Genomic DNA, 25,350 nt, shown 5'->3' with positions numbered 1-25,350 from the left:
GTAGAAATATTCATTTGTCAACAAGTGCCCGTTTTCATTCTTTAAGTCTTTTAGATTGCTTTAGAAATTAATTTGGATAAATTATTGAAATGTCTTCATTCTTTATCCTTTCGTTGTTAACAGAATTTTGAAGAAAAGCGCACTGACATATCACTCTAAGGACTTTGAAAAGAATGATCAGAGGCAAAGCAGACGATTGCGCGCGACTGTCACCAGACGACACTTTTGGAAACTCAACAATGAATTTGGATTCCATCAGAAGTAAGACGTGTAAGACTGTTGACAGCATTTTTCTTGTGATTTCTTTACTTTGTTCATTTATTTATTGCTTGTTGATTAGAACTTTATGTTACATTCATCAATATTATTTATTCGGGATCGGTTTGGGGACAGAACGACCGGATACCTTGCGGAAAACATTTTGTGTAGTTTTGCCTCCAGCAAAATTTAAAAAACTTTCCACATTGAAATGAGGCAAGCGCTAACTGATTTATTCATGAAGCCATAATTTGAAGGTTGGACATGTTGCTTTTGCATGTTAATAAAATTGAGAAAGGAAATGGTGAATATGTCAAAGCGACAACCACCCGACCATAGAGCAAACAACAGCCGAAGGCAACCAATGGGTCTTCAATGTAGCGAGAATTCCCGCACCCGTAGGTGTCCTTCAGCTGGCCCCTAAAATATGCATAATAGTACAGTGATAATGGACGTCATACTAAACTCCGAATTATAAACAAGAGACTAAAATTTAAAATCATACAAGACTAACAAAGGCCAGAGGCTCCTGACTTGGGACAGGCGCAAAATTGCGGCGGGGTTAAACATGTTTATGAGATCTCAACCCTCCCCCTATACCTCTAGCCAATGTAGAAAAGTAAAAGAATAACAATACGCACATTAAAATTCAGTTCAAGAGAAGTCCGAGTCTGATGTCAAAAGATGTAACAAAAGAAAATAAATAAAATGACAATAATACATAAATAACAACAGACTACTAGCAGTTAACTGACATGCCAGCTCCAGACCTCAATTAAACTGATTGAAAGATTATGTCTTCATCATATGAATATCAGGTACAATCCCTCCCGTTAGGGGTTTAGTATCATACTATCATAAAATATATGAGAAGAACATAACCCGTGTCATGCCAACAACTGTTTTTTTAGAAATAAATGTGTTTAGTTCCGATGCAAAGACCCTATCAGTGAATCAATGTTAAAGCCAAAATATGCAATCTTTAATGACCTGACAACAGTATCGTAACTATATCCCCTTTTAATAAGTCTATTTAAAGGTTTTGTTAGTTTCTGAGGAGAATACTGACATTTTTGTGCTTTATAAAGAATATTTCCATAAAATTTTGGATGTGAAATACCTAATGTTTTATCATCAAAGACACCATCATATCTTCAAATTTGTTGGAAAGCATATGATAAAGCCGCTATAATTGTACACAGCTTAAAGCTGCTTTTAACTTAGATACAAAGTTGCAAGGAATTGCATGATCCTTAATTAGGGCCTCGCCTTTAGGCTGGTCGCCCTATAGTGATCAGTCTGTCCGTCCGTCCGTCTGAAGTTTACGAAATAAAATGCAAAAAAGAAGAATAAGTCCATAAAAATAATGTTTAATTCATTCATTAATGTAAGAAATACATCATTAATAATTAGGGCCCCTCTTTTAGGCGGGTCACCCTATAGTGATCAATCGTCCATCCGTCCGTAACACTTTATCTTTGTGTCCGCTCCATATCTAGAGAACCGTTATGATTTCATACTTTATACCTTACATGTTTATTAACCACCACCAGAGGGCGTGTCATGATGTATGTACAACTTACTAGGTCAAAGGTCAAGGTAAAAAAACTGGTTTCAGTTGACAACCCTCACAGTGTCCTGTGGTGAAGATCGTGTCCGCTCTATATCTTGAGAACCATTATGATTTCAAAGTTTATACTTGACATGTATATGAACCAACACCAGAGGACGTGTCATGATTTATGAACGACTGCCTAGGGCAAAGGTTAAGGTCAAAAACTTTGGTTTCAGTTGACAACCCTGTGTCCTGTGGTGAAGATCGTGTCCGCTCTATCATGTCTATATCTTGAGAACCATTATGATTTCAAAGTTTATACTTGACATGTATATGAACCAACACCAGAGGGTGTTTCATAATTTATGAACCACTGCCTAGGGCAAAGTTCAAGGTCAAAAACTTTGGTTTCAGTTGACAACCCCATGTCCTATGGTAAAGACTGTGTCCGCTCTATATCTTGAGAACCGTTATCATTTCAAAGTTTATACCTCAAATGTATATAAACCAATATCAGAGGGTATGTCATAATTTATGTACAACTTCCTAGGTCAAAGGTCAAGGTCAAAAATGGTCAAGGTCAAAAACTTGGGTTTCAGTTGACAACCCCATGTCCTATGGTAAAGATCGTGTCCGCTCTATATCTTGAGAACCATTATCATTTCAAAGTTTATACTTGACATGTTTATAAACCAACACCAAAGGGTGTGTCATAATTTATGTACAACTTCCTAGGTCAAAGGTCAAGGTCAAAAACTTTGATTTCAGTTGACAAACCCATGTCCTATGGTAAAGATACAAGTTTTTAATGCACATTATTCACAGCGGGGCCCACAGAGATGGCTCCCATCTCAATGATATCTAGTTACTTTTTATGAAAAACTGTAAATTTGGTTAAATTTATGCAATTTGATTAAAGAAAGGCCTTTTGGCTTAAAGCACAGTGATATTTTCCGTGGAAACAGGGAAAACTGGCATTTTCATGAATATTTGATTTCTAGGTTTTTCAAAAGTCTGCAGACAAGCTTTGTAATTTGCTGAAAATTTGAATTCATGTTTTGACAAAATCTGTATACTCCATTAATAATAGCGAATCCACAGTATTCAAATTTGTACTGTCAAGTCTAAAACCAAGCATAACATTTATCGTCTCGTATTGTGTTTTCAACCGTCTTACGTCTTCGACCTAATTCTATTTTCACTTCCCGTATGCTGCGCATGCCCGTATGACGTCATATTCGGCTGCTATACTTAGTAACAATAGCAAATGATACAACGTGTAGTGAAGATTTTTCAAATAAAGTTATTATAAATAAGTATTTATGATTTTTTATTTGATAACACATTTTTGTACCCTTTCACTAATACTAGTTTTAATCGGTCTAAAATAAACAAATTTTCTAAACTAATGGCAGAGGTCTTTTTGCAGGCAAAGTTAACTTCAAGGTCATTAAGTCACATGACTGTCAGGTGGTTAGTTGTAATACTTAAAGTTAAATTCAATACGGAAATATGCATGCTCCTTACAGCTTTTTACCGAAAAAATTAAATATCAGTTAATTTTTATTTACAGAAAAAAACAGTCTGTCAGTGGAAATTACAGACTACAGACAATACTCACCAACCTCACTTCACAATGCATTAACCAAAGTATTTAACAAAAACATGAATGTATAGAAGACCATGCAAGGCTTTCAAAGTCAGGGCCGTAACTAGGGTTCTTATTCAGGGGAGGCAGGGTTTTTGTGGCAGCCGAGTGAGGCCCCCAAGAGAGGGGGTTGGGGGCGCAGCTCCCCGCCGATTTTTTTCTCTCAGTAAAATGATCTAAAATGGCTAAAAATGACCCTTTTTCCTTCGATTTCCTTACATTAAGAAACTTCAGTATTGCTTGAACCTGGAAGCAATTTTTATGCAAAACAAAGTTGATATTGCTGTTCGGGGACAGTTGTCTTGATCCGTATTGAAAGCTGTACTTTGACCTATCTATAATAATATAGATTAACATTAAATACATTATGACCGAGGATTTTTTTCTCAATAAAATCAGTGGCTAAAAGTTAAATGACCCGTTTTCCTTCGATTTCCTTACTTTAAGAAACATAAGGATCCTGGAAGCAATTTTTATGCAAACAATTATTATCTGTATTTAAAGATATTTTTGTTAGAAATCAAACTGGTAAATTAAAAAAACATAAAAAGCAAAATCATTGAACGCACTTGATATTTTTTTTTTTATTGAGGACCTTGAATTTCAATATTAGTGAAAGCTGAACAAACATGTATATAACTACAACCAGGGACTTTCTATACTAGTATATACTTAGTATAGAAAGTCCCTGCTACAAGGAATGGGAGTATTTAACTACTAAGGCATTGGCCATAATGTTCTCGTACGAACGGGAGATGTTTTAATTCATTAAATCATCAGTTTGATCGCCTCTAACACTTTGATATAAACTTTGGTATCAAATTTATAACCAATTCCGGATTTGTAGGACATGTAGTTTCCGACTTTTACCTGTTTTTTAGAAAGGTCGAAAACACAAGACGCTTGTTTTTGTCAACAAAGGTGTCATCGATCTAATGAACTCAAATAAATAAATAAATTAAAGATCGAAATATATTTCCGATACAATTGTTATTCAATGCACATGACGTATCAAAATATTAGGTATGTCTGTGTTCGAACATATAAAAGTGAAATTCGGAAAAATATGTTAGTAGGTCGAAAATACAATACACGAGGATACATGAAATTAACTCCATACATGTTTGTACAGTGGCATCCATATTGAAATCCTCAGAAACCTTTTACTACTGGTATTTATATGTCTTCAGTAAATTGTTACAACGGTTGTTGTTCAATTTTTTTTAAACTTTAAAGGCACAGTAGAACTGCCTTAATTCAATGTATAACAGGATGTCATTCATTTCTGTTCATGACAAGAATTGGTCAAACTTTTGCAGATTTGTACATGTCAAAAAAGGTGCAAATATATCGCATAAGGGCAAGGTTTTTTTTTATTTGTTGGTTATGGATTGTAAATGAAATTATTTTTAAAGCAGTAAGCCAGTAACAACAAATTATTCAATTAAAGGGATGCTTTTTATGTCCCCCTCCAAAGCGGGAGTAAAGTTAATTTTACGTGAGGACTTGTTGAAACCTCTATGGAGTCCTTCAAATTTTATATGGATATTTCATTTAGCTCGAATACTTTAATTCCTCATTTATTATTGAAGCTTGATTTGGAGTTTTTGAAGAAATTTAGCTAGAATCGCTGTAGATGTCACATTTTAAAATAGATCTTCCTCAAACCTTGATCCTATTTTTCATAAGGCTTATTTTCAGAAAAAAAATAAACTAGACATTCCATGTTTTTTTTTAATTCCCTCTCATCCAAACAAATACATTAACCCTAAAATATAAATAAGAATGTCTCCATAGTAACTTTTCCTGAAATTAAATTTATTTCAGCATGTTACAGAAATGATTCTAAAAGAATAAAAATCTAAATTTAATGTTGTGTGTAACTGTATGGTAAACAAAACTGACCTTGAAATCCCAAATGGTGTAAAATACGCTAATAATTTTGCTGAACAAAACTTTTTTATATTAGAACTTAAAAGTCCCATTTAACATTGTTTAATGATAAGTTTGCCGTGTTTTTTTTAAATAGTTTTGTAACTTATTTATAGATGAAATGGACCCAATCAAATGAAAAAAATCTCAAGTTAAAGGTAACAGATATTCACAAAAAATTTGAAAGTTAGTTGTTTCACAGATTGAAACTTTTCTTGCCCATTTGGATACAATTTGCTGGACACGGGATGAAACCAAAATATCCTTGGTTTTTTTTTGGTGCTATATGCAACATTGTTTGCAATATTTACTATGCACCTTTTATGAGCATTATACCTTTTGGTCTGTGGGTCCATTCATCAGTTAAACACAGTTTGTTCTTCCGTCTGTCTTTCCTGCTTCAGGTTAAAAGTTTTTGGTCAAGGTAGTTTTTTTATTAAGTAAGTCCAATCAATTTGAAACTTACTACTACACATGTGCCCTATGATTATCTTTCTAATTGTAATGCCAAATTAGAGTTTTTAACACAATTTCATGGTCCACTGAGCATAGAAGATGATAGTGTGAGTGGCCTGCGTCCTTATACATAAAGGACACTTTCTTGTTTCACATGTTTTTGTGCTACAGCTTTATGCTCATTATCCACTATATTATTATGTTTCCTAAAAAAAATAAAAAAATAAAAAATAAACATGCAAAGAATGCATGAATTAGCAGATATATTTTAAGGTAAAACAGACCACGCAAAATGAGTTGTTATGCCAGACACTACAAGTCAGTCTTCTGCCAAATGTATTCTATAGAAAAGGATATTTTAAACTTTTTTTTTTTTTTTCAGACATGGATATAAAAAAGTTCTTACCCTGTAAAAAACTAAGAAGATCAAACAGACTTGAAGGAAAAGAAAAAATGTCGCCAGAAATTAAAAAAGACACCCTGTTATCTTCACCAGATGTTAAAGTTTGCATGAAGTCTGCAGCACTTGGATACTTTGATTTGCTTCCTTTGGAACTTAAATTTTATATATTGAGATATATGACAGGTATTTATGAATGAATTATTATATGAATATTATGAAATGTATGTTTTTACTCTTTCTTTTTATCATTCAGAAAATGGGGAAATAAAAAAAACTTAGAAAAGAAAATGTACACATCATATGACATGTACTAGCAAAACCAAGAAAATAAATGTAGCATCTTAAGCACTGGTATTAAAGAGATAATAGTAACTGCAATTACGATTATCCCAATATGGCGACGGTAGATATAGGTAAAATCTTTACACTCATTTTTCTTAAATGTAGCATGTTTTTGTCAATAGTTACTCAGCTGCAAGGTTTATCTATACCATTTCATCATATTTGAATCGTAACGGTGCACTGGAATTGTCTAAGCGCTTTGAAAATAGCCGTTGAAAAATTCGGGATGATAATCGTAACTCGGAAAAAAGATAATCGTAATTATGGTATTTAAAAATAAAAAAGATAATCGTAACTGGAAACTGTTTTATTGATATTGACACTAAAAACGTATATCTGATAGCATATTATGAAATTATGGCGATGAATTATTTACGAATCGTCCCAACATCTTATGACATTTCTTGTTATGCATATATAATGAATTGTTCTTATGAAAACAGCTACATACTAGTACATTATAAAATTGGAAGGGTGAATAAGCTTCAAGAAATTTGGAAATGGGAAAACACGAACTTTGTTAATATACAGAAATTTATTGAACTAGGTATGCCACAAAATATGTGAATGAGCGATGGAAATTATGATACATGACAATAATTGTCAGGCGACACGCATGTGTCATCATACATCAGATTTCTGATTAAGACAGTAAACAAAAAATAATTTATCCTGAAGTAAATAGTAAATATAGTTAATATTGTTTACATTATTTTTTTGTAAGTGGTTATATGTGCTATTTCTGCCCCCGGGAAGCCACTGCTGATTTAATTCTAGAACATACCCTATTATGCCATAACGAAGTAGGAAAGACATTTAGTATTCGTCAAAAACCGTTTGATGAGAAATTAGTGGCTACAGTTTTCATGTCACTTCGATCATTTTTCATAAATGATATCACAACTTAAAAGTTATGATGAACAAGGGATAACTTTGAAAAGTGTTTTACAGTGTCATTTCTTTTATAGCTGACTATGCGGTATGGGCTTTGTTCATTGTTGAAGACCGTACGGTGACCTTTATTTGTTAATTTCTGAGTCATGTTGGTCTCTTGTGGAAAGTTGTCTCATTGGCAAACATACAACATCTTCTTATTCATATTAGCTACTTCATGACTGTCACTGAAATTTCAGTATCTCAGATATAAACTATAAACAACACAAATTCAATTTTGAATTATGATAATATGACATCCTTAAAACATTTAATGCTATAAAAGACTAGAGAATGTTTGGCCCTAAATGGGATTCTTTGTGTATTATGAAATTAAGTAACGTGGAGTTCATTGACAAACATGGATTTGTGTTCTTTTATAGTTTGGTTAAAAGCCCGAAAATCAAAAAAATAAATTGATGTAGCTTTAAATTTTCTTACAAGAAATACTTATTCAAAGAATGACTGCAAAGATGAGAATAAAATAACGCTTATTCCGCAAAATTAGAAACAAACTTATTAAAAATTAATAAATACTCGGTATATGAAAAGTATGCTGCATACATATGCATGGAAGATATTGTAGAGAAAAATATTGAAGGTACTAAACAAGGAACATTTTTGTATTTGCATACTTGCCATATAATTAGTACTTTTCTATTAAATGAAAACATAAATTAGCCTTTCCTAATTTTCATGCATTTTTCTGAAGCACAAAATATTTGTTTTATTGCGAACCCTATCCTAGTTTTCCATAGATTCACCTGCAAGTTACCTGTCCATTTAAACTTTTGGCAGTTCTATTGTCCCATCTAACAAATACAACAGGTATTGTTCTCTGTGTAGTTTATTCACTCAGACCTTTAAATTTCTTCTAGTAGAAATATATCACTCATTGATTAATCTACCTGAGTAAAAAATTGAACTGTCAATGAAGAAAAAATACTTATACCAATACTAAGTAAGGACTCACAAAACTGCATGTGGTGTTGTATTTATTCGATACCTGGAGTAACTCGTTTTTAATGTGTTCAATATTACATTTGTAATACTGATTCAAAAATTAAAAGTTGATTTCTGATCAAATATTCAATATTTTTGTGTGTTTGATAAATAAAAAAATGAATATTATTATTTTTAAATTAAGGTCTTCATAAACATAAGTCTATAAATGAACAACAACAAAAACATGTAAATTCATTGGAAAATACTAAAAAATGTGTCTGAAATAAACTTTTTAGTATTAAACCAGATTTTATATTGAACAGATTGAAAATATATTAATGATAATATTGAATAAATACAATATTGCATACAGTTTATGTGAGTTATTAGAAGTATTTCAATAAAAAAGAAGATAATTTTTTGGTCAGGTAAATTAATCAATGAGTGATATATTTCTCCTAGAAGAAATTTAAAGGTCCCAGTGAATAAACTACACAGAGAACAATACCTGTTGTATTTGTTAGATGGGACAATAGGACTTACAAAAGTTTAAATGGACAGGTAACTTGCAGGTGAATCTATGGAAAACTAAGATAGGGTTCGCAATAAAATCTATAAAAATCTTTGTAATTAAACCAGTTCCGACTGTGATAATCTACATGTTTGGCCCTTTGATGTAATTTATCAATATACATATTTGTGGTTTTTTTTTCGTCTGTCAAATGCTTCGTAAGACTATAGGTAAGGCTAATAAAAACAAAAAATAAAAGTAACAATAAACAAAAGTAACAAAAAACAAAAGTGACAATAAACAATAGTAACAATAAACTTGTAACTATTCTAGATCCTTTACCATCCACACTGTTTAAAGAAACGTACTAAAATACATGGGAATTTGATCAAAACATTTGAATTTAATTTTTAAAATCATATATCAGTATAAAATAGAAAAAAGTGAATCCAAAGGAAAAATATGGACGGCTGAATTTATTGATAAGAACTAAATCATCAGCATATAACAGATATGATATATCATTATCATTTAACTTGGTTGGTTCACATGTTGAGTCAAAAATAGATGGTAAATCATTAATATATAAAGAAAATAATGTAGGGCTTAAAATACACCCTTGTTTTACCCCAACTTAGGATGTAAAAAAATCAGTGATACCTTCCGAGATCTTTATCAAGTACAAACCCTCTTTATACATATCTTTCATTATACTAAAAAAGGGACCATCTATGTTGTAATAAGACAATTTGTAAAAGAGGGCATCTCTATCAATAGTATCAAATGCCTTCCTGGAATCAATGAAACAGGCATATATCTTTTATGACATATGAAAATGTGGTATGCGTGACTTTTATTTTGAGCAATGAATTGAAAGGATTGCACTTTTGGAATATGGGATATAGCTTATCCATCCTTTTTCTCATCAATTAGAGATATATAGGTAAATTTATCCTAGATATTAACCTGTAAGTTTCTTCATTTATTTTTATATGCGTTAATGTCATCGTTTAAGTGAGCATTTACATTTTTAACACACAAAATACCATTGAAATGCTGAAAGACACATTTATTATGTTTCGGTTACTATTATCATATAAAGAAAATTACGATTATCAAAGAAGAAAAATACAATAGAGTTACGATTATCATCCCGAATTTTTCAACGGCTATTTTCAAAGCGCTTAGACAATTCCAGTGCACCGTTACGATTCAAATATGATGAAATGGTATAGATAAACCTTGCAGCTGAGTAACTATTGACAAAAACATGCTACATTTAAGAAAAATGAGTGTAAAGATTTTACCTATATCTACCGTCGCCATATTGGGATAATCGTAATTGCAGTTACTATTATCTCTTTAATACCAGTGTTAAGGCATTACAGCCCTTTAAAGACAATTTTTCTGAATTTGTTTAGTATTAAAACTGCTGAATCAATTTCAGCAAAACATAGGCTGAATGAGATTCAGAATATGTAGTATAAATTTTGTATTTTATTTCCTTGTGCGTTGCTTTTGAGGAAAATGTGACCGATATAAAGGACATTTGAATAGAACTTTTAAGACACTCATTAATATATATTGAAAAGTTTGAAAAGCAAAATTATCATTGTGGAAAGATTTTAAGCAAAAAATAATAGGTTAGCGATTCAGGCTCTTGAGAGACTCTTGTTTTCAAAAGTGTATAGAATATTTTTATCAACAGGAACAGATATTTTGCTTCAAACAAAGTTTCCAGAGTTACTAAAAATAAAAAGATGTGGTATGAGTGCCAATGAGACAACTCTCTATCCAAGTAAAAAATTGTAGGTCAAAGTATGGCCTCAAAGCCTTGGCTTAGTATAAAACAAATCAAACAGGAAAACCAAGGTCTAATCAATATAAAAAATGAGAACCACATTAACAAATGACAACCACTGAAAAAAAACACTTTTAGAGGGAACAAATATATTATACTGAGTCTGCACCAAAAAGTGTTTCAACTACTAGTCCGAAGACCAATATCCTGACATTTTTCTTATTGATCCAAACAAATTTTTGCAAAAACTTACAAGACCGAATGAAATTTTACTAGTCTGGGGCATCGGACTAGTGGCTAACCGTACAGACTGAAATTTATGTTGACATGACAACACAATAATAGAAAATCCAGAACTCCAGAAATTCATCAAAATTGATATGTTTCAGCATAATGTGATTCTTTATATTTGTTACAAAACTTTATAGCTTTATATTGAGAGCAATATGAACATTTATCTCCAATGTTATTAATAATTGTTTATTATTGCAGTTGAGGATATAAGCCTCCTAGCTTTAGGCTCAAAAGCCATGAGAAATTTGGTAGAAGGTTTCAGAGTTTTGTCCCCAAGTTTGACCAACAAAGTAATTCAACAGCTACATGCATCAATTCATCCACTGCCAACAGAAAAACTAGGGGATTTTCTGAGGACGTTTAACAGACAGGGTAATTATTAAATTTACAAGTAGCATTATCTTTTTTCTTAATTTCTGATCTTGTACAAATCATTGATAAGACAGAATGAGAGCATTCTGATGTGAATTAGTTAATAAGCAGAAAATACAAGACTTTAAGTCTGGTTAAGTGACTAGGGATTGAACTCTTAAACTTCCACACTGGAGAAGAGTACTTTGAACCATGACCACTGGGACAGTTATTTAAAATTTATAGAGACCAAGGGTGCGCTCGGTTGGCGTGTTCTGAACAGGTCCTCTCTGTTCTGAATCCAGATGTCAATCAAACGAAATGGAACCAGATGTATCCCATTGCTAGTAAACTCTGCCTTAAGAAAACTCGACCATAACAAACTCTGCCAGCTGGTATTTATATAAAAAAAAAAAAATTGAACACATCAGCATTGTAGATTGTGTTTCTTGTTGTTTTTGTTTAATCTTTTATTTTATTTTACTGAATTTATTACAGTAATATATACAAATTTATGAAAGGATAGCAAATAATTTGAATTTTGAGTGGCCAGACATAATTGCAACTGGGTTCACTTTTCCGTATGCTGGATCTTTTGGCCTTTCCAAACAAAACATGACATTTTTAGTGTCCAAATAAAAAATACTGACAAAGTTGTCAGATTATCATTATACGAAAAAGACATCAGACGGCCACTATAAAGTGTTATTCTTACAGAAAAAGAGTGTTTTATTGCATATTTCCCTGAAAATATTGCTTATATGATCAAGTACCTTGATATAGATTTAACCAATAATTTGTATAGTCGTACTATGCAAATCCTTGATTGAACAGATTATCAATTTGCATATTTCAAGTTTTTATTTCAGTGAAAGCTAAAGATTATTGTATCTATCTTTTTGTTCCCTTCTCCACCATTTTGAATTCTGTCTGCACTTAATATCTTTTCGGCACACTCGGTACATGTTCAGAACACAGTTCTGTCTTGTTTTATTCAACTTCCGGTTGATTCCATGCATTCTGATCGTCTGGAATTCACCAACCAAGCGCACCCCATAAATAATTTAACTACTTGGAACATAATCTGTGATTTTACAATATATTGTAGGACTTCTGGTCAAAAGAACTACTTGTTTATATGCCACAAGAGAGAGACTGAAAATAGTCAATGAATATCTAACAAGGGTAAGAAAAATACAGAGTTATCTCCCATATACTTGTTTTTCTTTAAACAGGTTGAGAACTCTAGATTTCCTGACATCAGAATATATTTTCATACTTATTTCCCAAATAGATCGTAAATATTACCTTGAAAAACTGACCAATCGACTCAATGAACTACAATGCATTGTGGGCTACTACAAACTTATTATCACTCAAAAACATGGGAAATAGATGGGAAAACTGTCAATTTATATAGTGGTGGGACTCTCAAAATACATATTTGTGTTCTGCGAATATGTTTAATGTAAAATATATAACATAATCTTCAATTTGCATGCTCAGATTAAAAAAATATTGTTTTTTGACTTCACAATTCAACTTTCTTTTTTGCCTTGTAAAATGTAGTTGAACAGGTTATGGCCATTGTTATGCATTGTACCTGTGCATTAATTGCACGTGAAGCAGTGAAATTTCAAATGAAGTGACTACTGTCCAGTATAAAAATCAGAGTGAATGTTATGTTAAGTGGCAGAAAATTAACTTAGTCAATTTATAAGTAAAATGCAGACAAACAGGATTTTTTTAACAAATTTATATCTGGATTCTATCTTATGATCATAAACAAACTTCTGTCGAAGTTTGTAAGAAATCAAGGATAGTTTAAGAAAGTAATCAAAATTTCAAAAACTTTAACCACAAAAAGAATATTTTTGGACAATGCTGACAACGAAATGTAGGATCGCTATGTCTCGCTTTTTCAACAAAAACTTCAGGGAGGGTTAAATCAATTATGTATACTTTTTGTTCATCGATGAAATCTGCTTGTTGCAAAATTTTTCCCCAAAAATTCCTGATAGGTATTTCTATCGTTGCTGTCGTTCTGACTTGTGTGCAATATCTTTTGAATTCTTCAGATCATAGTTGGTGCCGTTTTGCCTATTTAGACTGTCTAAACATGCTTATTTATACAAAAATCGTTTTACAATAAATAAATATGAAACATAGATTACAAGCCATAATTCATTCAACTTAATATTGTTGCATGAAACTTTTTTTCTAAATGGGTTTCTTTGACCACTAGTTTACATGTATTCCCCTGCTTACATGGTAAAGTAGAACTTCATAGTGATTGCCCTTCCGTCCAACTGTCAGTCTGTGACTCCGGCTGTCCCTCCGTGCGTATGTCAGTCCGACTGTCCTATTTATTGTCCTGTACAGTTTCAATTTTGTATCTTCAACTCTGACCCATAACCACTTATCATAATAAAATGAAACTATATTATATTCCTTACAATATGAATACCAAATAAATGCCAATTTTGCACTTTATACTTTTTTTTCATCAACATTTTCTAGAGATGCATGTGCTATGGTATTGCTTTATACAGGTGTATTCATATTGTATCCGTAACTCCTCCTAAACCATTTATCATGATTTAATGATTTTTTTTTCTTATATATTTTTAGCTCACCTGGCCCAAAGGGCCAAGTGAGCTTTTCTCATCACTTGGCGTCCGGCGTCGTCATCGACCGTCGTCGTTAACTTTTACAAAAATCTTCTCCTCTGAAACTACTAGGCCAAATTGAACCAAACTTGGCCACAATCATATTTGGGAAAAAATGTGTGGCGTTACCCGGTCAACCAACCAAAATGGCCGCCACGGCTAAAAATAGAACATAGGGGTAAAATGCAGTTTTTGGCTTATAACTCAAAAACCAAAGCATTTAGAGGAAATCTGACACGGGATAAAAATGTTTATCAGGTCAAGATCTATCTGCCCTGAAATTGTCAGATGAATCGGTCAACCCGTTGTTGGGTTGCTGCCCCTGAATTGGTAATTTTGAGGAAATTTTGCTGTTTTTGGTTATTATCTTGTATATTATTATAGATAGAGATTAACTGTAAACAGTCATTATGTTCAGCAAAGTAAGAATTACAAATAAGTCAACATGACGGAAATGGTCAGTTGACCCCTTTAGGAGTTATTGCCCTTTATAGTCAATTTTTAACCATTTTTTGTAAATCTTAGTAATCTTTTACAAAAATCTTCTCCTCTGAAACTACTGGGCCAAATTAATCCAAACTTATCCACAATTATCTTTGGGGTATTTAGTTTTAAAAAATGTGTCCGATGACCCTGCCATCCAACCAAGATGGCCGCCATGACTAAAAATAGAACATAGGGGTAAAATGCAGTTTTTGGCTTATAGTTATAACTCAAAAACCATAGCGTTTAGAGCAAATCTGACATGGGGTTAAATTATTTATCAGGTCAAGATCTATCTGTCCCAAAATTTTCAGATGAATCGGACCACCCGTTGTTGGGTTGCTGCCCCTGAATTGGTAATTTTAAGGAAATTTTGCTGTTTTTGGTTATTGTCTTGAATATTATTATAGATAGAAATAAACTGTAAACAGCAATAATGTTCAGCAAAGTAAGATTTACAAATAAGTCAACATAACCGAAATGGTCAATTGACCCCCTAAGGAGTTATTGTCCTTTATAGTCAATTTTCAACAATTTTTATAAATTTTTTAAATTTTTACTAACATTTTCCACTGAAACTACTGGGCCAAGTTCATTATAGATAGAGATAATTGTAAGCAGCAAGGATGTTCAGTAATGTAAGATGTACAAACACATCACCATCACCAAAATACAATTTTGTCATGAATCCATCTGCTTCCTTTGTTTAATAGTCACATAGGCCAAGGTGAGCGACATAGACTCTTTAGAGCCTCTAGTTTTTTAACTCTGTCACTGAAAGTTTATCTTATGGGTAATTGTGTTTTTTCACGGTTGTTCCGTTGCTGTCTTGTTGACGAATATCTGAAATGTTCGTGTAATCATCAATGGGTTCAACGACTTACAGAAAAGAGCGCTGACTTACCGAAAAGGACCGAAAAGGACCAAAAAGAACCGAAAAGGAACCGAAAAGGAGATCGAAGTTTTTTTGTAATGGAAGAAAATTAGCAAATTGCAAAATTATATAAGTCTATTATATTTTTCACAAAAGTTTATTCTTAGGTTTTGAAACCTTATACTGCGACAGGACTACATATAATAACTTACTGTACATGTGAAAAATTATAGGTAGGGTCGTTTTTTGTGGAGGTGTGCCTAAATTGGCAGAAGTTAGACAATACAGATGCCTATCTTATGGAATAGAAAACATAGAACAGACAAGAATTTTATCACGGTGTTGTTTACAAAGCGAAAGAAGCACGTCATATTAGAATTTAACTTTAAATAATAATCAATAATTATATGAATGCTCATTTCGGTTCTTTTCGGTTCTTTTTGGTCCTTTTCGGTTCTTTTCTGTAAATCGTCGCTCTTTTCTGTAAATCGTTGGACCGTCATCAATCATATTAAGCTAAATTTCGACTAAATTCAAACACTGGTTTCTTCACAAAGAAACAACTCTTTGTTAATCTGAGCATGGAACAAATACTTTATATCACGGACTGTAAATATGAATGCACAAAATGAAAAAATCTTAGCAAAATTGTACATCCCACAATTCAAGAAAAAAAGTGTTGTATTCCAGTAAATAACATGTGTTCTCAGATAATTGTAAACACGTATTACTCCATCATGCATTGTTACTCATTTAGTTGATTGGTCAAAAAACCCAGGTAAAACATATTTGCGTCATACGTAAATAAACAATTACATGTGCGAGTACATAAGTATGCTAATTTATGCATATCCATATAAGGTAGTGTTCCCGACCTGTTAAAGTATATATAAGGTAAATTGAATTAAGAATCTTGTACACCAACTTGATTCACAAATAATTATATAGGATAGCATATAAAAATAAGGAGATATGGTATGATGGCCAATGAGACAACTATCCACCAAAGTTCAAATGAAGTCAGTGTAAAATAGAAAAAAACAAAATAACAAAAATTATCAGTAGACAGCTCTCAGTCTCTCACAAGCAAAGTACCCTAAAATGTAGATTTTAAAGGCATATGATACACTGCAAGCACAGGGACTCATTCTACTGCTTCCACACAGCAATAAACCCAGATATCAATACAAAAATATGGAGATTTGGTATGATTGCCAGTAAGAAAACTATCCACCAAAAATGTAAAATTTATATATTTACTTGAGTGACATTATAACGTATAAGGATCAGTCTTAGAAAAGAGGAATATGAAATCTGTGCAGAGCATTTCCTTGTTATATGCAAATTCTTATATTGTTATAATGTCAAGTTGGTATACCAATTTTATCTTTTTACTGCAGTCTGAAATATTTGAATTTTTATTTTTTTTTAATTATTTTTAAAATTATTTTGCATGGTTTATAAGATTGGTATGTTTCAAAATGTGATTGTTGTAATTGATTTTGATCAAGAGGCTTATAAGGGAGAGAAGAATATCAGCAATAAACAAACAACAATATTTTTTGTTATTTATCAACATATAAGCACAAGATTAAAAAATAATATGTTTGTAATATGTTTGTTATATTTTTGTTGTACATGTGTACAATTCTAGCCAGAAAACTTATATCATAGATTTTTATCAGCAATGTTTTTATACCAGTTCAATAATATGTGCCAATCAATTATTTAAAAAAAAAGTAATGCCCCTTAAAATGTTAATTATATTGAAATTTGCATTGTAAGCACTCTCATATATGTACAATTTTTGCCATTTTTTTTATTATCAAAGTTAACATCAGTATTATAAAAATGTCACAGACAGTTTTCATAATAATCGATGATTAAATATTTTTGATAAGTCATATCCTTTAGAAGTATTCAATATATCTGAAAAATGCTCTCAAGTCTTCCATTTTCTAAGATATTTTTTTTTATAGATTGAAGATAAATATTTTTTTATACTTTGACCTTGGTCAGATCAAATTTGGCAACATGGGAGACATTAAAACTTTGTTCATTTATTTAAATGTATGATGGTGAAAATGAATTCACACATAAAATAGTACAAATACAGAGCTTGATATTTTCTTTTGCTAACATGTTTAAGTATTTATTTTTCTTCTTTTTCAGATGATGTGTGGAAATGCTTGTAAATGTGAAAAGATGTCCCGCTGTATATCATTGACATGTTTTGGTAAATTCCTACACACTGTAATAGCTGGATGGGACGATTCAGAATGTGTTAGAACATTTGACATCCTTAACAGTCATACTGCTGTCAATAAAAATGTTAAAATGATTGTCAACTCAAAACCAGGTACTTTGAAATAATTTGTATCTTTTTTTCATAACAAGTTGAAATCTCATGGTAAGGGCTGTTCCATAAAAACATACATCAGACCCTGGGAAGGCATATTTAATTTGTCTCTATGTGTGGGGTACGAAAGACAATATTCTTGGTCATATAAGTTTAAAATGTTAATCTCCAAAATTGCTTCTATGGGGAGTTTACTCTTTTTATAAAGTTCCTTACTTGGGTTATAGTTTTAAATGGAAAAATCTGAAAGAGGGACCGTCTCTTTTATTTGAAACATCTTTCTTAAGTTTTACGCTATACCACAAAAGGGCAGCAATATTTAGTTTTTTATCTACCCTTCAGTCATTTTGGCTAACAATTTCTGCAGTTCCCTGATTGTTGTTGTCTGTATCTATTTAACCTGGACTTGTGCTCTAATTATACATTTGTAATAAAAAAAAAAAGCACAATATTAATAAATTAATATTCTTAGCAATACTGTTGATATCAATATCCAGTATCAGAATAATTATTCCCAGCCTCAAAGAACAACTAGAGATAAATTTGGAATTTCATCAGATTATTTTTTTTTAAAGTTTTAACCAAAAAATAAAGCCACTTGACGCACATGTTGACTGAATTTAAAATGTGTGTGTTTCTTTTCAGGTTTACATAGCAGATGTGAGTATGAAATCAGATGTTACTTCAGGAGAATATTTTTAGACCACTGTCAGTCTATAAATGAAAGAGCTTTCTGGTTGACAAGAATCTTGAAGCCCTGGCCAATGGTTCACCAGTCTAGATTATTGTATATCCTGTATGGCCCAACATTAGAAGGTTAGTCAAAGTTTATATGGCATTACTCTGCATAGACTAAAAATAGTGTTTTGACTCCAAATGGGACTTTATACAAAACCCATTGGAAATATAATAAAGAAGATGTGGTATGATTGCCAATGAGACAACTATCCACAAAAGACCAAAATGACACAGACATTAACAACTATAGGTCACCGTACGGCCTTCAACCATGAGCAAAGCCCATACGGCATAGTGAGCTATAAAAGTATTTTGAACATTAATATTTTATAAATATTCTTCAAAACTGAGCCTAGTATAAAGAATATATATCTTAAAGCAAAACCTCTTTTCAAAAAATTCATTTCTAATAACATAGAATTTCAAATTGAAGTTTGTTTCCTCCTTTTGGGGATGGATGGTTATAAAGACTTGAGGAATATCAGTTAGCGATTCTGTTAAACTTCTTGTTTGATTCATATAAATGTTCTTCATCTGTAATTGTTCTATATCGAAGTTGATTTCATAGGTGGAAATGTTCGCTAATTAAAATAACAAAAAGTTGATTTATGAAGTTAAATGATAAAAATTATCTGTTGTTAAAGAAAACATACTACAATGCAGTTAAAGCTTGTTAATATAAGACAAAATGAAAAATAAAATAAAAGCATGCATCTTTAGTCCTTAGGCCAAATAAAAAAGTATGCGTGGTTCCAGTTACATCTGAAAAAAAGTTAGGGTAGGTAGGTAGGGATTTTTTTTATTTTATGGTTTTTTTTTACATTAAGTCTATGGGAGCAACATTCTAACTTAACAGTGCTTAATGAAAAATGACAATAAAATCTTTAGGGTAGGCTATTTTTAAGCCGAAAAAGTAGGGACGGTAGGGTTACTGGAACCACACATATATTTTTATTTGGCCTTAAATGAATTTTAATTGATGCTATATTTTTATTTTCAGATGAAATATTATGGTATGAGTTGTGTGAGAATACACCTATTGATTCAGAACAGTCAGCTAAACATTTTGGAGAGCTAGCTAATGCCTTACAGATCTTACATTGTTACCCTAAAGAATGGTCAGAAGACAATATAATCAGTGTTCTTGATGAACTCACAAGTGAGTCTAAGTGTTAAGGTAGTTCAAAGTTGTCTTAATCTTCAATGATAGATTTTTCTAACTTCTGGGTCAATTTTGTTTCAATTTGTTTCAAATTTCAATATAAAAATTGGGGTTCAAAGGCCTTTTTTATTTAAAATACTTGAAAATAGTTGTTTACAGGAAACTTAATTTCTCCCAATTGAGAATACATTAAACAATATAATTGGATACATTCAATGAGATTATTGTTTTTCTATAATACATCCTAAATATCAAGTGAAAAAAGGGGGTCACAGGCAAAAAAATCAAGAAAACACAAATTGTCTTATCAATTCAGTATAATTATCTGCCCTTGATTTTATATACATCGTATTTGTCTTATTAGATTTTTTTCTGTCAAAATATTAAATACACCTTAAATAATAAAACTATTATTATTTTTTTATCAAGTTCTAGATGTTTTGTTGTACTATATTGAATAATACTTGATAAAATATATTTAAACCAAAAACAATTTTATTGCAACATGCCCAGAAAAGACACATGTTCTTATAAAGTGTAAAAATTGAAAATACCTCATTCAAATTGTATATCTAATTAAAGAAAAGAACAAGTAATCATTCCAACCATTTATAAATATTACAAATTATTCTGTCATGATATTTCATTTGTAAAATGAATTGTAAAAATATGACAAAGGGAGATAATTTATTACTTTGTTATACAATTCATTGTAATTGTAGTAATATTCATTGATTGCAATACTTCATTAATAATGGGGTAATTTTTCAAACACTTTGACTAAAATAGATTTGGCTCGTTTAATTGTCATAAAGTTTTGAAAAAATATTTTATTTGATCTGTTTACAAAAATATAAAAATTGTGAGAAATTTGAACCATACAATTTATAGGAATTTCTTTTTCAGGTTCACCAGATGAGTGGCTTGCAGAGAATGTTGCACACTTGCTGATATTGTGTGGTGATGTCATAACGTCAAAAATGTTGATTAGCAAAGCAATTAATGGTAGAATTATGGAACTGTCCAGCATAACAACATCTTTCTGTGTGGTAGGTACCTGCTGACGTTGATGTATATTTTGTATACAAAGAAGGGGACATAACAGTGTATTACTGTCCGTCTCTCTCTGCCCATAACACTTTTCTGTTGCAGTTTTTTCAACGATTTCCAAGCCAAATCATTTTGCTATCAAGCTTCATCTGGTTATGCATTTCTTTGTGACAAGTTTTCAGTTCAGAATGCATATTTGTCAAAAAATGACATACTGGTATGGAAGGAAGGCTTTGAATTATTAGTAAAGTTCTCATTTAAAAAATTCTAATGTCATTAAAAGTTAAAATAAATAAAAAGATGTTACATTCCATACGAAATTATGAATCCTATAGCTAAAAATTAGGGATGGCAATGAGTACTCAAGTACAGTTTTAGTACTCGCATACTCGTTTGGCCGACATAAATCTTGAGATATTTCTCTTCACATTTTCACTCTCTTTAGTTCCGTTGAAATATCCCCTTCATAATACTAAATTAAATCAATTTATAATATGAATATGTTTATGTGAGGCTACTATTTGGTATAGTTGTACCAGCAAGTCCCTTCCTTCCAAGGGAATGTTTTCACGTGCACAACTAGTAACAAAAAATAATAAAGAAGTCAAACAGTCATTCGTCTGAAATTGTTGGCCAGATCATATTTCTAAACAAGAACAAAATCAAAGTGACCTGCGCTAAACCCTACGCAACTGATTAGAGATATTTTTAACGGTGTTTGTACACAGATCAACACTTTCAAGGATTAATAATCAACGCATCACAAGCAGTAAATATACCTTTGTTTGTTAATCAAGACTTCTATGTAAATGTGATTGGTATGAGATGTACAATTAAATTAATTTAATTACTCTGTATTGGAAACTATAATTGTATAATTTACAATTTAAAGATAGGCGATAGTACGAGAGTGAGCGCCAACATTCAAACCCAAAAGTCTAAAATAAACTGACAACGTCATTGCTAAATAAAAAAGAAAGTCCGACAATGATAGTGCAAAAAAACAACACAGAAAAGTAAGACTGAGCAACATGAAAATGCACAAGTAATTTGAAGTCCAATATTGTTGTTGACAAATTAATGAACAAGTCGTATTATAAAAAATACCAACTCCTCAGAAACAGATGATATATTGTCTACTCTGTCAGACTTTATTGCAATTTCATTCATGAACAAGTACACAAACAATAATTGCTATTATAATTATTATTTATAGGTTATTTGGAGAAACGGCAGTCGGTAATTCATTGTTTAATATTGACAGTACAAAATAAAATGAGGACCAAGCTATGTTTGTTGTTCGTTTGTCTTTCGTTTATATGTTTATGCAAGGTAATAACAAAACCACTGCATCTGACTTAAAATCTAAACTTTTCAATAAACATTTAAGATTCATCCGAGTACTCGTGAGTACCCGAGCATTAGATTTCAAATCTTTTCACATCCCTACTAAAAATATATTTATATGAAAATGATATATTTTTGAGTCATAGATCTGTTTTTGCTTTTTATTTCACAAGTATGTTGATGCAGACACTACCACAAAACAAAATCAGAAGCCCTATAAGAATACCAAGTTTTCATTTGATGAATTTTGTTTATCTTGTATGTTTGCAATTTTTTCCAGGTATGTGTGAAGAACAGTTTTAGTCTTTCATATGTTATGACAATGATTCAGAATATCTTGGATGCAATGGACAATGGCAAGAAGAGGCTTCAGTTCTTCAACAGTGTCATGGATATGTTTAGGGAACTAATTTTAGACATGCATGAATTTTCTGATCCAGGTATGAAATTCTTATGGGAATAATTGTGACTTTACTGTAAGTGTTGCTCTGCATCTAAATTTTGTGCAGTTCATTTAAAATTCTGACCCAATTGCAATTCTTTTGACAAACCAAACTGTTCAACTGATTAAAAACTTTTATCAAAACCACAGTCAAGTCATTCAACCCTTTTGCTGATGAATCTTGGTTTAATTTGGATTTAAACCTTAGACAGCTGGAGTCCTTGTTTACATTTTGTATCTTTCCTGCTGTTAAACATTGCGAACAAAAATTATTGTCCTCCGCTCATGCTTTTGCGGGGGGGCATAGAAATACAGAGCGTCCATCTGTCCGGTCTTGTAAGCACTCTCACAGGTACAATTCTTGCAAGTTTTTTTATAAACTTAATCTAAATGTTAATATTAGTAATACTTGACAAGTTCTATAATGGTGGCCTATCAACTTTAAAAAAAAAATACCTATTGCCTGACCAGTATAAAAAATTGTCAATACAATTTGTTTTACTGGGTAGTTAAATGACCACCTGTTGATAATAGCTCTCACAATACCTATTGTACAATTTAAATGGACAAATTGTATTGACAATTTTTTAAACTGGTCAGGCAATAGGTAATTCACTACCACAAAGGTCATTGGATAAGCACAGTAATAAAAAGATAAAAGATAAGAAGCTATTTAGTTATTGCCTTAGTACCTTGTATAATTAAAATGTATAAAAAGCCGGGGACATACGAACTCTGTCTTTTTTTCTTTTCTTTTTTTTCTTTTTTATCGTCCCAGATGAAAGTATAAACATGGAAATTCTGTTTGTTGAAAACAGTGCCAAAATCAAATGAAATATACTGGTTTCACTGGAATTTGAAATAAGGAATCTTATTTTTATTAAAGACTTTGGAAGAATTGAAGCCAGACTAGTATACTAGTTTGCCATATAATGCCTGTTTATGAACAGAAACAACTGGATATTTCCTCTTTTTCTTCAGAAGATACACATGGTAATGACATGTACTATATGGTGACGGCCTTGGCAGAATTTACAAAGAAAATCATTCAGCTTGCTTACAAAAATTCCATCACATTGTGATAAAGGAGGTCGAGAAACAAAAATAGTGGGTAAAGCATCGAAACAGTTTCTTTAACAAGCCAAGTTGTAAAAAAATTTCTTTACAGGAATTTAGAAGAGGTTTAGTCATTGGAATCAATCTTGAGCTGGAAACCAAACAATGTTATTCATTTTGAACTGAAAATGGAAATAGATAGAGTGCTAAACATATACAACTAAGAGTATTATTGTATCTACTCTAAAGAGTTTGTGTAAAAAGAGGCATGGGAAATAGAATGGCTTTTCCCTCAGTCAAAGACAACTGTCTTTTTTATTTGCTGGAAAAAAGAATAGACAAAAATATTGATGAAATGTAATGTGATGCTGAATAAGGATTGGAAAGTAAATGGTGAAAGGAATGGTCCTTTATGTTGGATGTGTAAAAATTGAATAGTCTGAAATTAAGTGTTTGTTACTTTTGTTTTGGGCAGAAGTTAAAGTACGGAATTGGAAAAAGCTTTTTGAACATCATGTGTTTTTAATTGGGTTTATTTAGAGACATTCTCAGTCCAAAGAGTGATATCTAGTCTGTATTTTAATCAAGTTGATATTTGTGTTCACACTGTTGGTATTTTTATTAAATGTGATAATGTCAAAGATATCTGTGATAAGACTTTGTAAATATATAATTGTTAATGTTAAAATACGATTGTTAATGTTAATATATAATTGTTATTAATGTTAACATACAGCTAGTTGTTATTGTTTTTAATGAGCAGTTATATTATATATATGTTTATTTCTTGTATGAACTGTCACTGATGTACTGACTTTAACAGGTACATTTACCCCTCTTAAACCAGCTTTAACTTCAACATATGATCAACTCTTCGATTCTTCCTTTTCCTAAAGTTGGACTATGATTTACATTGTTTCACTTGTAAAAGAAAGGTTTTTTTTTGCCCATAATTTATGCAAAAAACGCACACAAAACTATTTTATCAAATTGATATTGCCTTATTTCCTTTCTTACAGTGCTTATCCAGTGACCTTTGGGGTATCACAATAGCAACGGCTAAAACAGTTTACCAAATTGCAGTTTGATTTCTTCTCCCACAAACTAATCAACTGGTAAAATATTTTAGCAGATTGCTCAAGTGAAATGTTGTTAGTATGAAGTGAGTGCTGTAAAATCAAAAGTAATACTTACCATCCAGATCCAGTTAGTTGATATCTTTGTCATTCTTTTCAAACAAAAAAATGACTTACTATAGTATGAGTCACTTAATAAGAAGGTATAATTTTGACATGGAAACTTCTATCATAAATAGATTTTGTAAATAAATAGTTCAAACCATTGTTTTGTAGATGTATATTTTATAACTTTGTCTTCTAAGACAAAGTTATTGGGTAATTATGATTCGTATAATATTTTCTATACAAATTACTGATCTGCTGGCATTAAAGGGAAATAATTTTTATTGAGTTATTGTACACTAAAAGATTGATACCTTATGATGTTGCCTACAAAAAAATCATCAATACGTCTTGAATGAAAAATATTGAATTGCCAAATTAGGAGGAAGTTGAAGGGTACAAAGGTTTTGCCAAATACTGCTTATAAGTTATCTTGTGCTCCATGGTCATGATGGTAGAGAATCCTTAGTACTTTGAACAATGCAAAGTTTTGCAAAACAGCTGTTAATCTATAATTTTACAAAATCAATAAAAATGCATGTCAAAATAAAATTACTGAC

At 31.4% G+C, this 25,350-nt stretch overlaps 1 protein-coding gene across 2 annotated transcripts; it reads left to right on the top strand.

Annotated features, from left to right (window-relative positions):
- Positions 1–2: 2 nt before the first annotated feature.
- LOC139482346 (F-box only protein 47-like) lies at positions 3–23,798 on the top strand. 2 transcript variants are annotated; one of them, XM_071266199.1, is made up of 10 exons: positions 3–261; positions 6,232–6,435; positions 11,277–11,450; positions 12,538–12,614; positions 17,628–17,814; positions 18,460–18,630; positions 19,553–19,711; positions 20,621–20,763; positions 22,392–22,551; positions 23,535–23,798. In XM_071266199.1, exons 1-10 carry the CDS (start codon positions 174–176, stop codon positions 23,633–23,635), a joined length of 1,464 nt encoding a protein of 487 aa, XP_071122300.1. In that variant the 5' UTR covers positions 3–173; the 3' UTR covers positions 23,636–23,798. The 2 variants fall into 2 exon arrangements, with proteins under 2 accessions (XP_071122300.1, XP_071122299.1); XM_071266198.1 differs by having other exon boundaries at positions 156–270; positions 23,535–23,773.
- Positions 23,799–25,350: the final 1,552 nt, after the last annotated feature.

Source organism: Mytilus edulis, chromosome 7, assembly GCF_963676685.1.
Source record: "Mytilus edulis chromosome 7, xbMytEdul2.2, whole genome shotgun sequence".
Lineage (NCBI taxonomy): Eukaryota > Metazoa > Mollusca > Bivalvia > Mytilida > Mytilidae > Mytilus > Mytilus edulis.
Note: the sequence above shows the minus strand (reverse complement) of the source record. Positions and strands in the feature narration are given on the sequence as shown.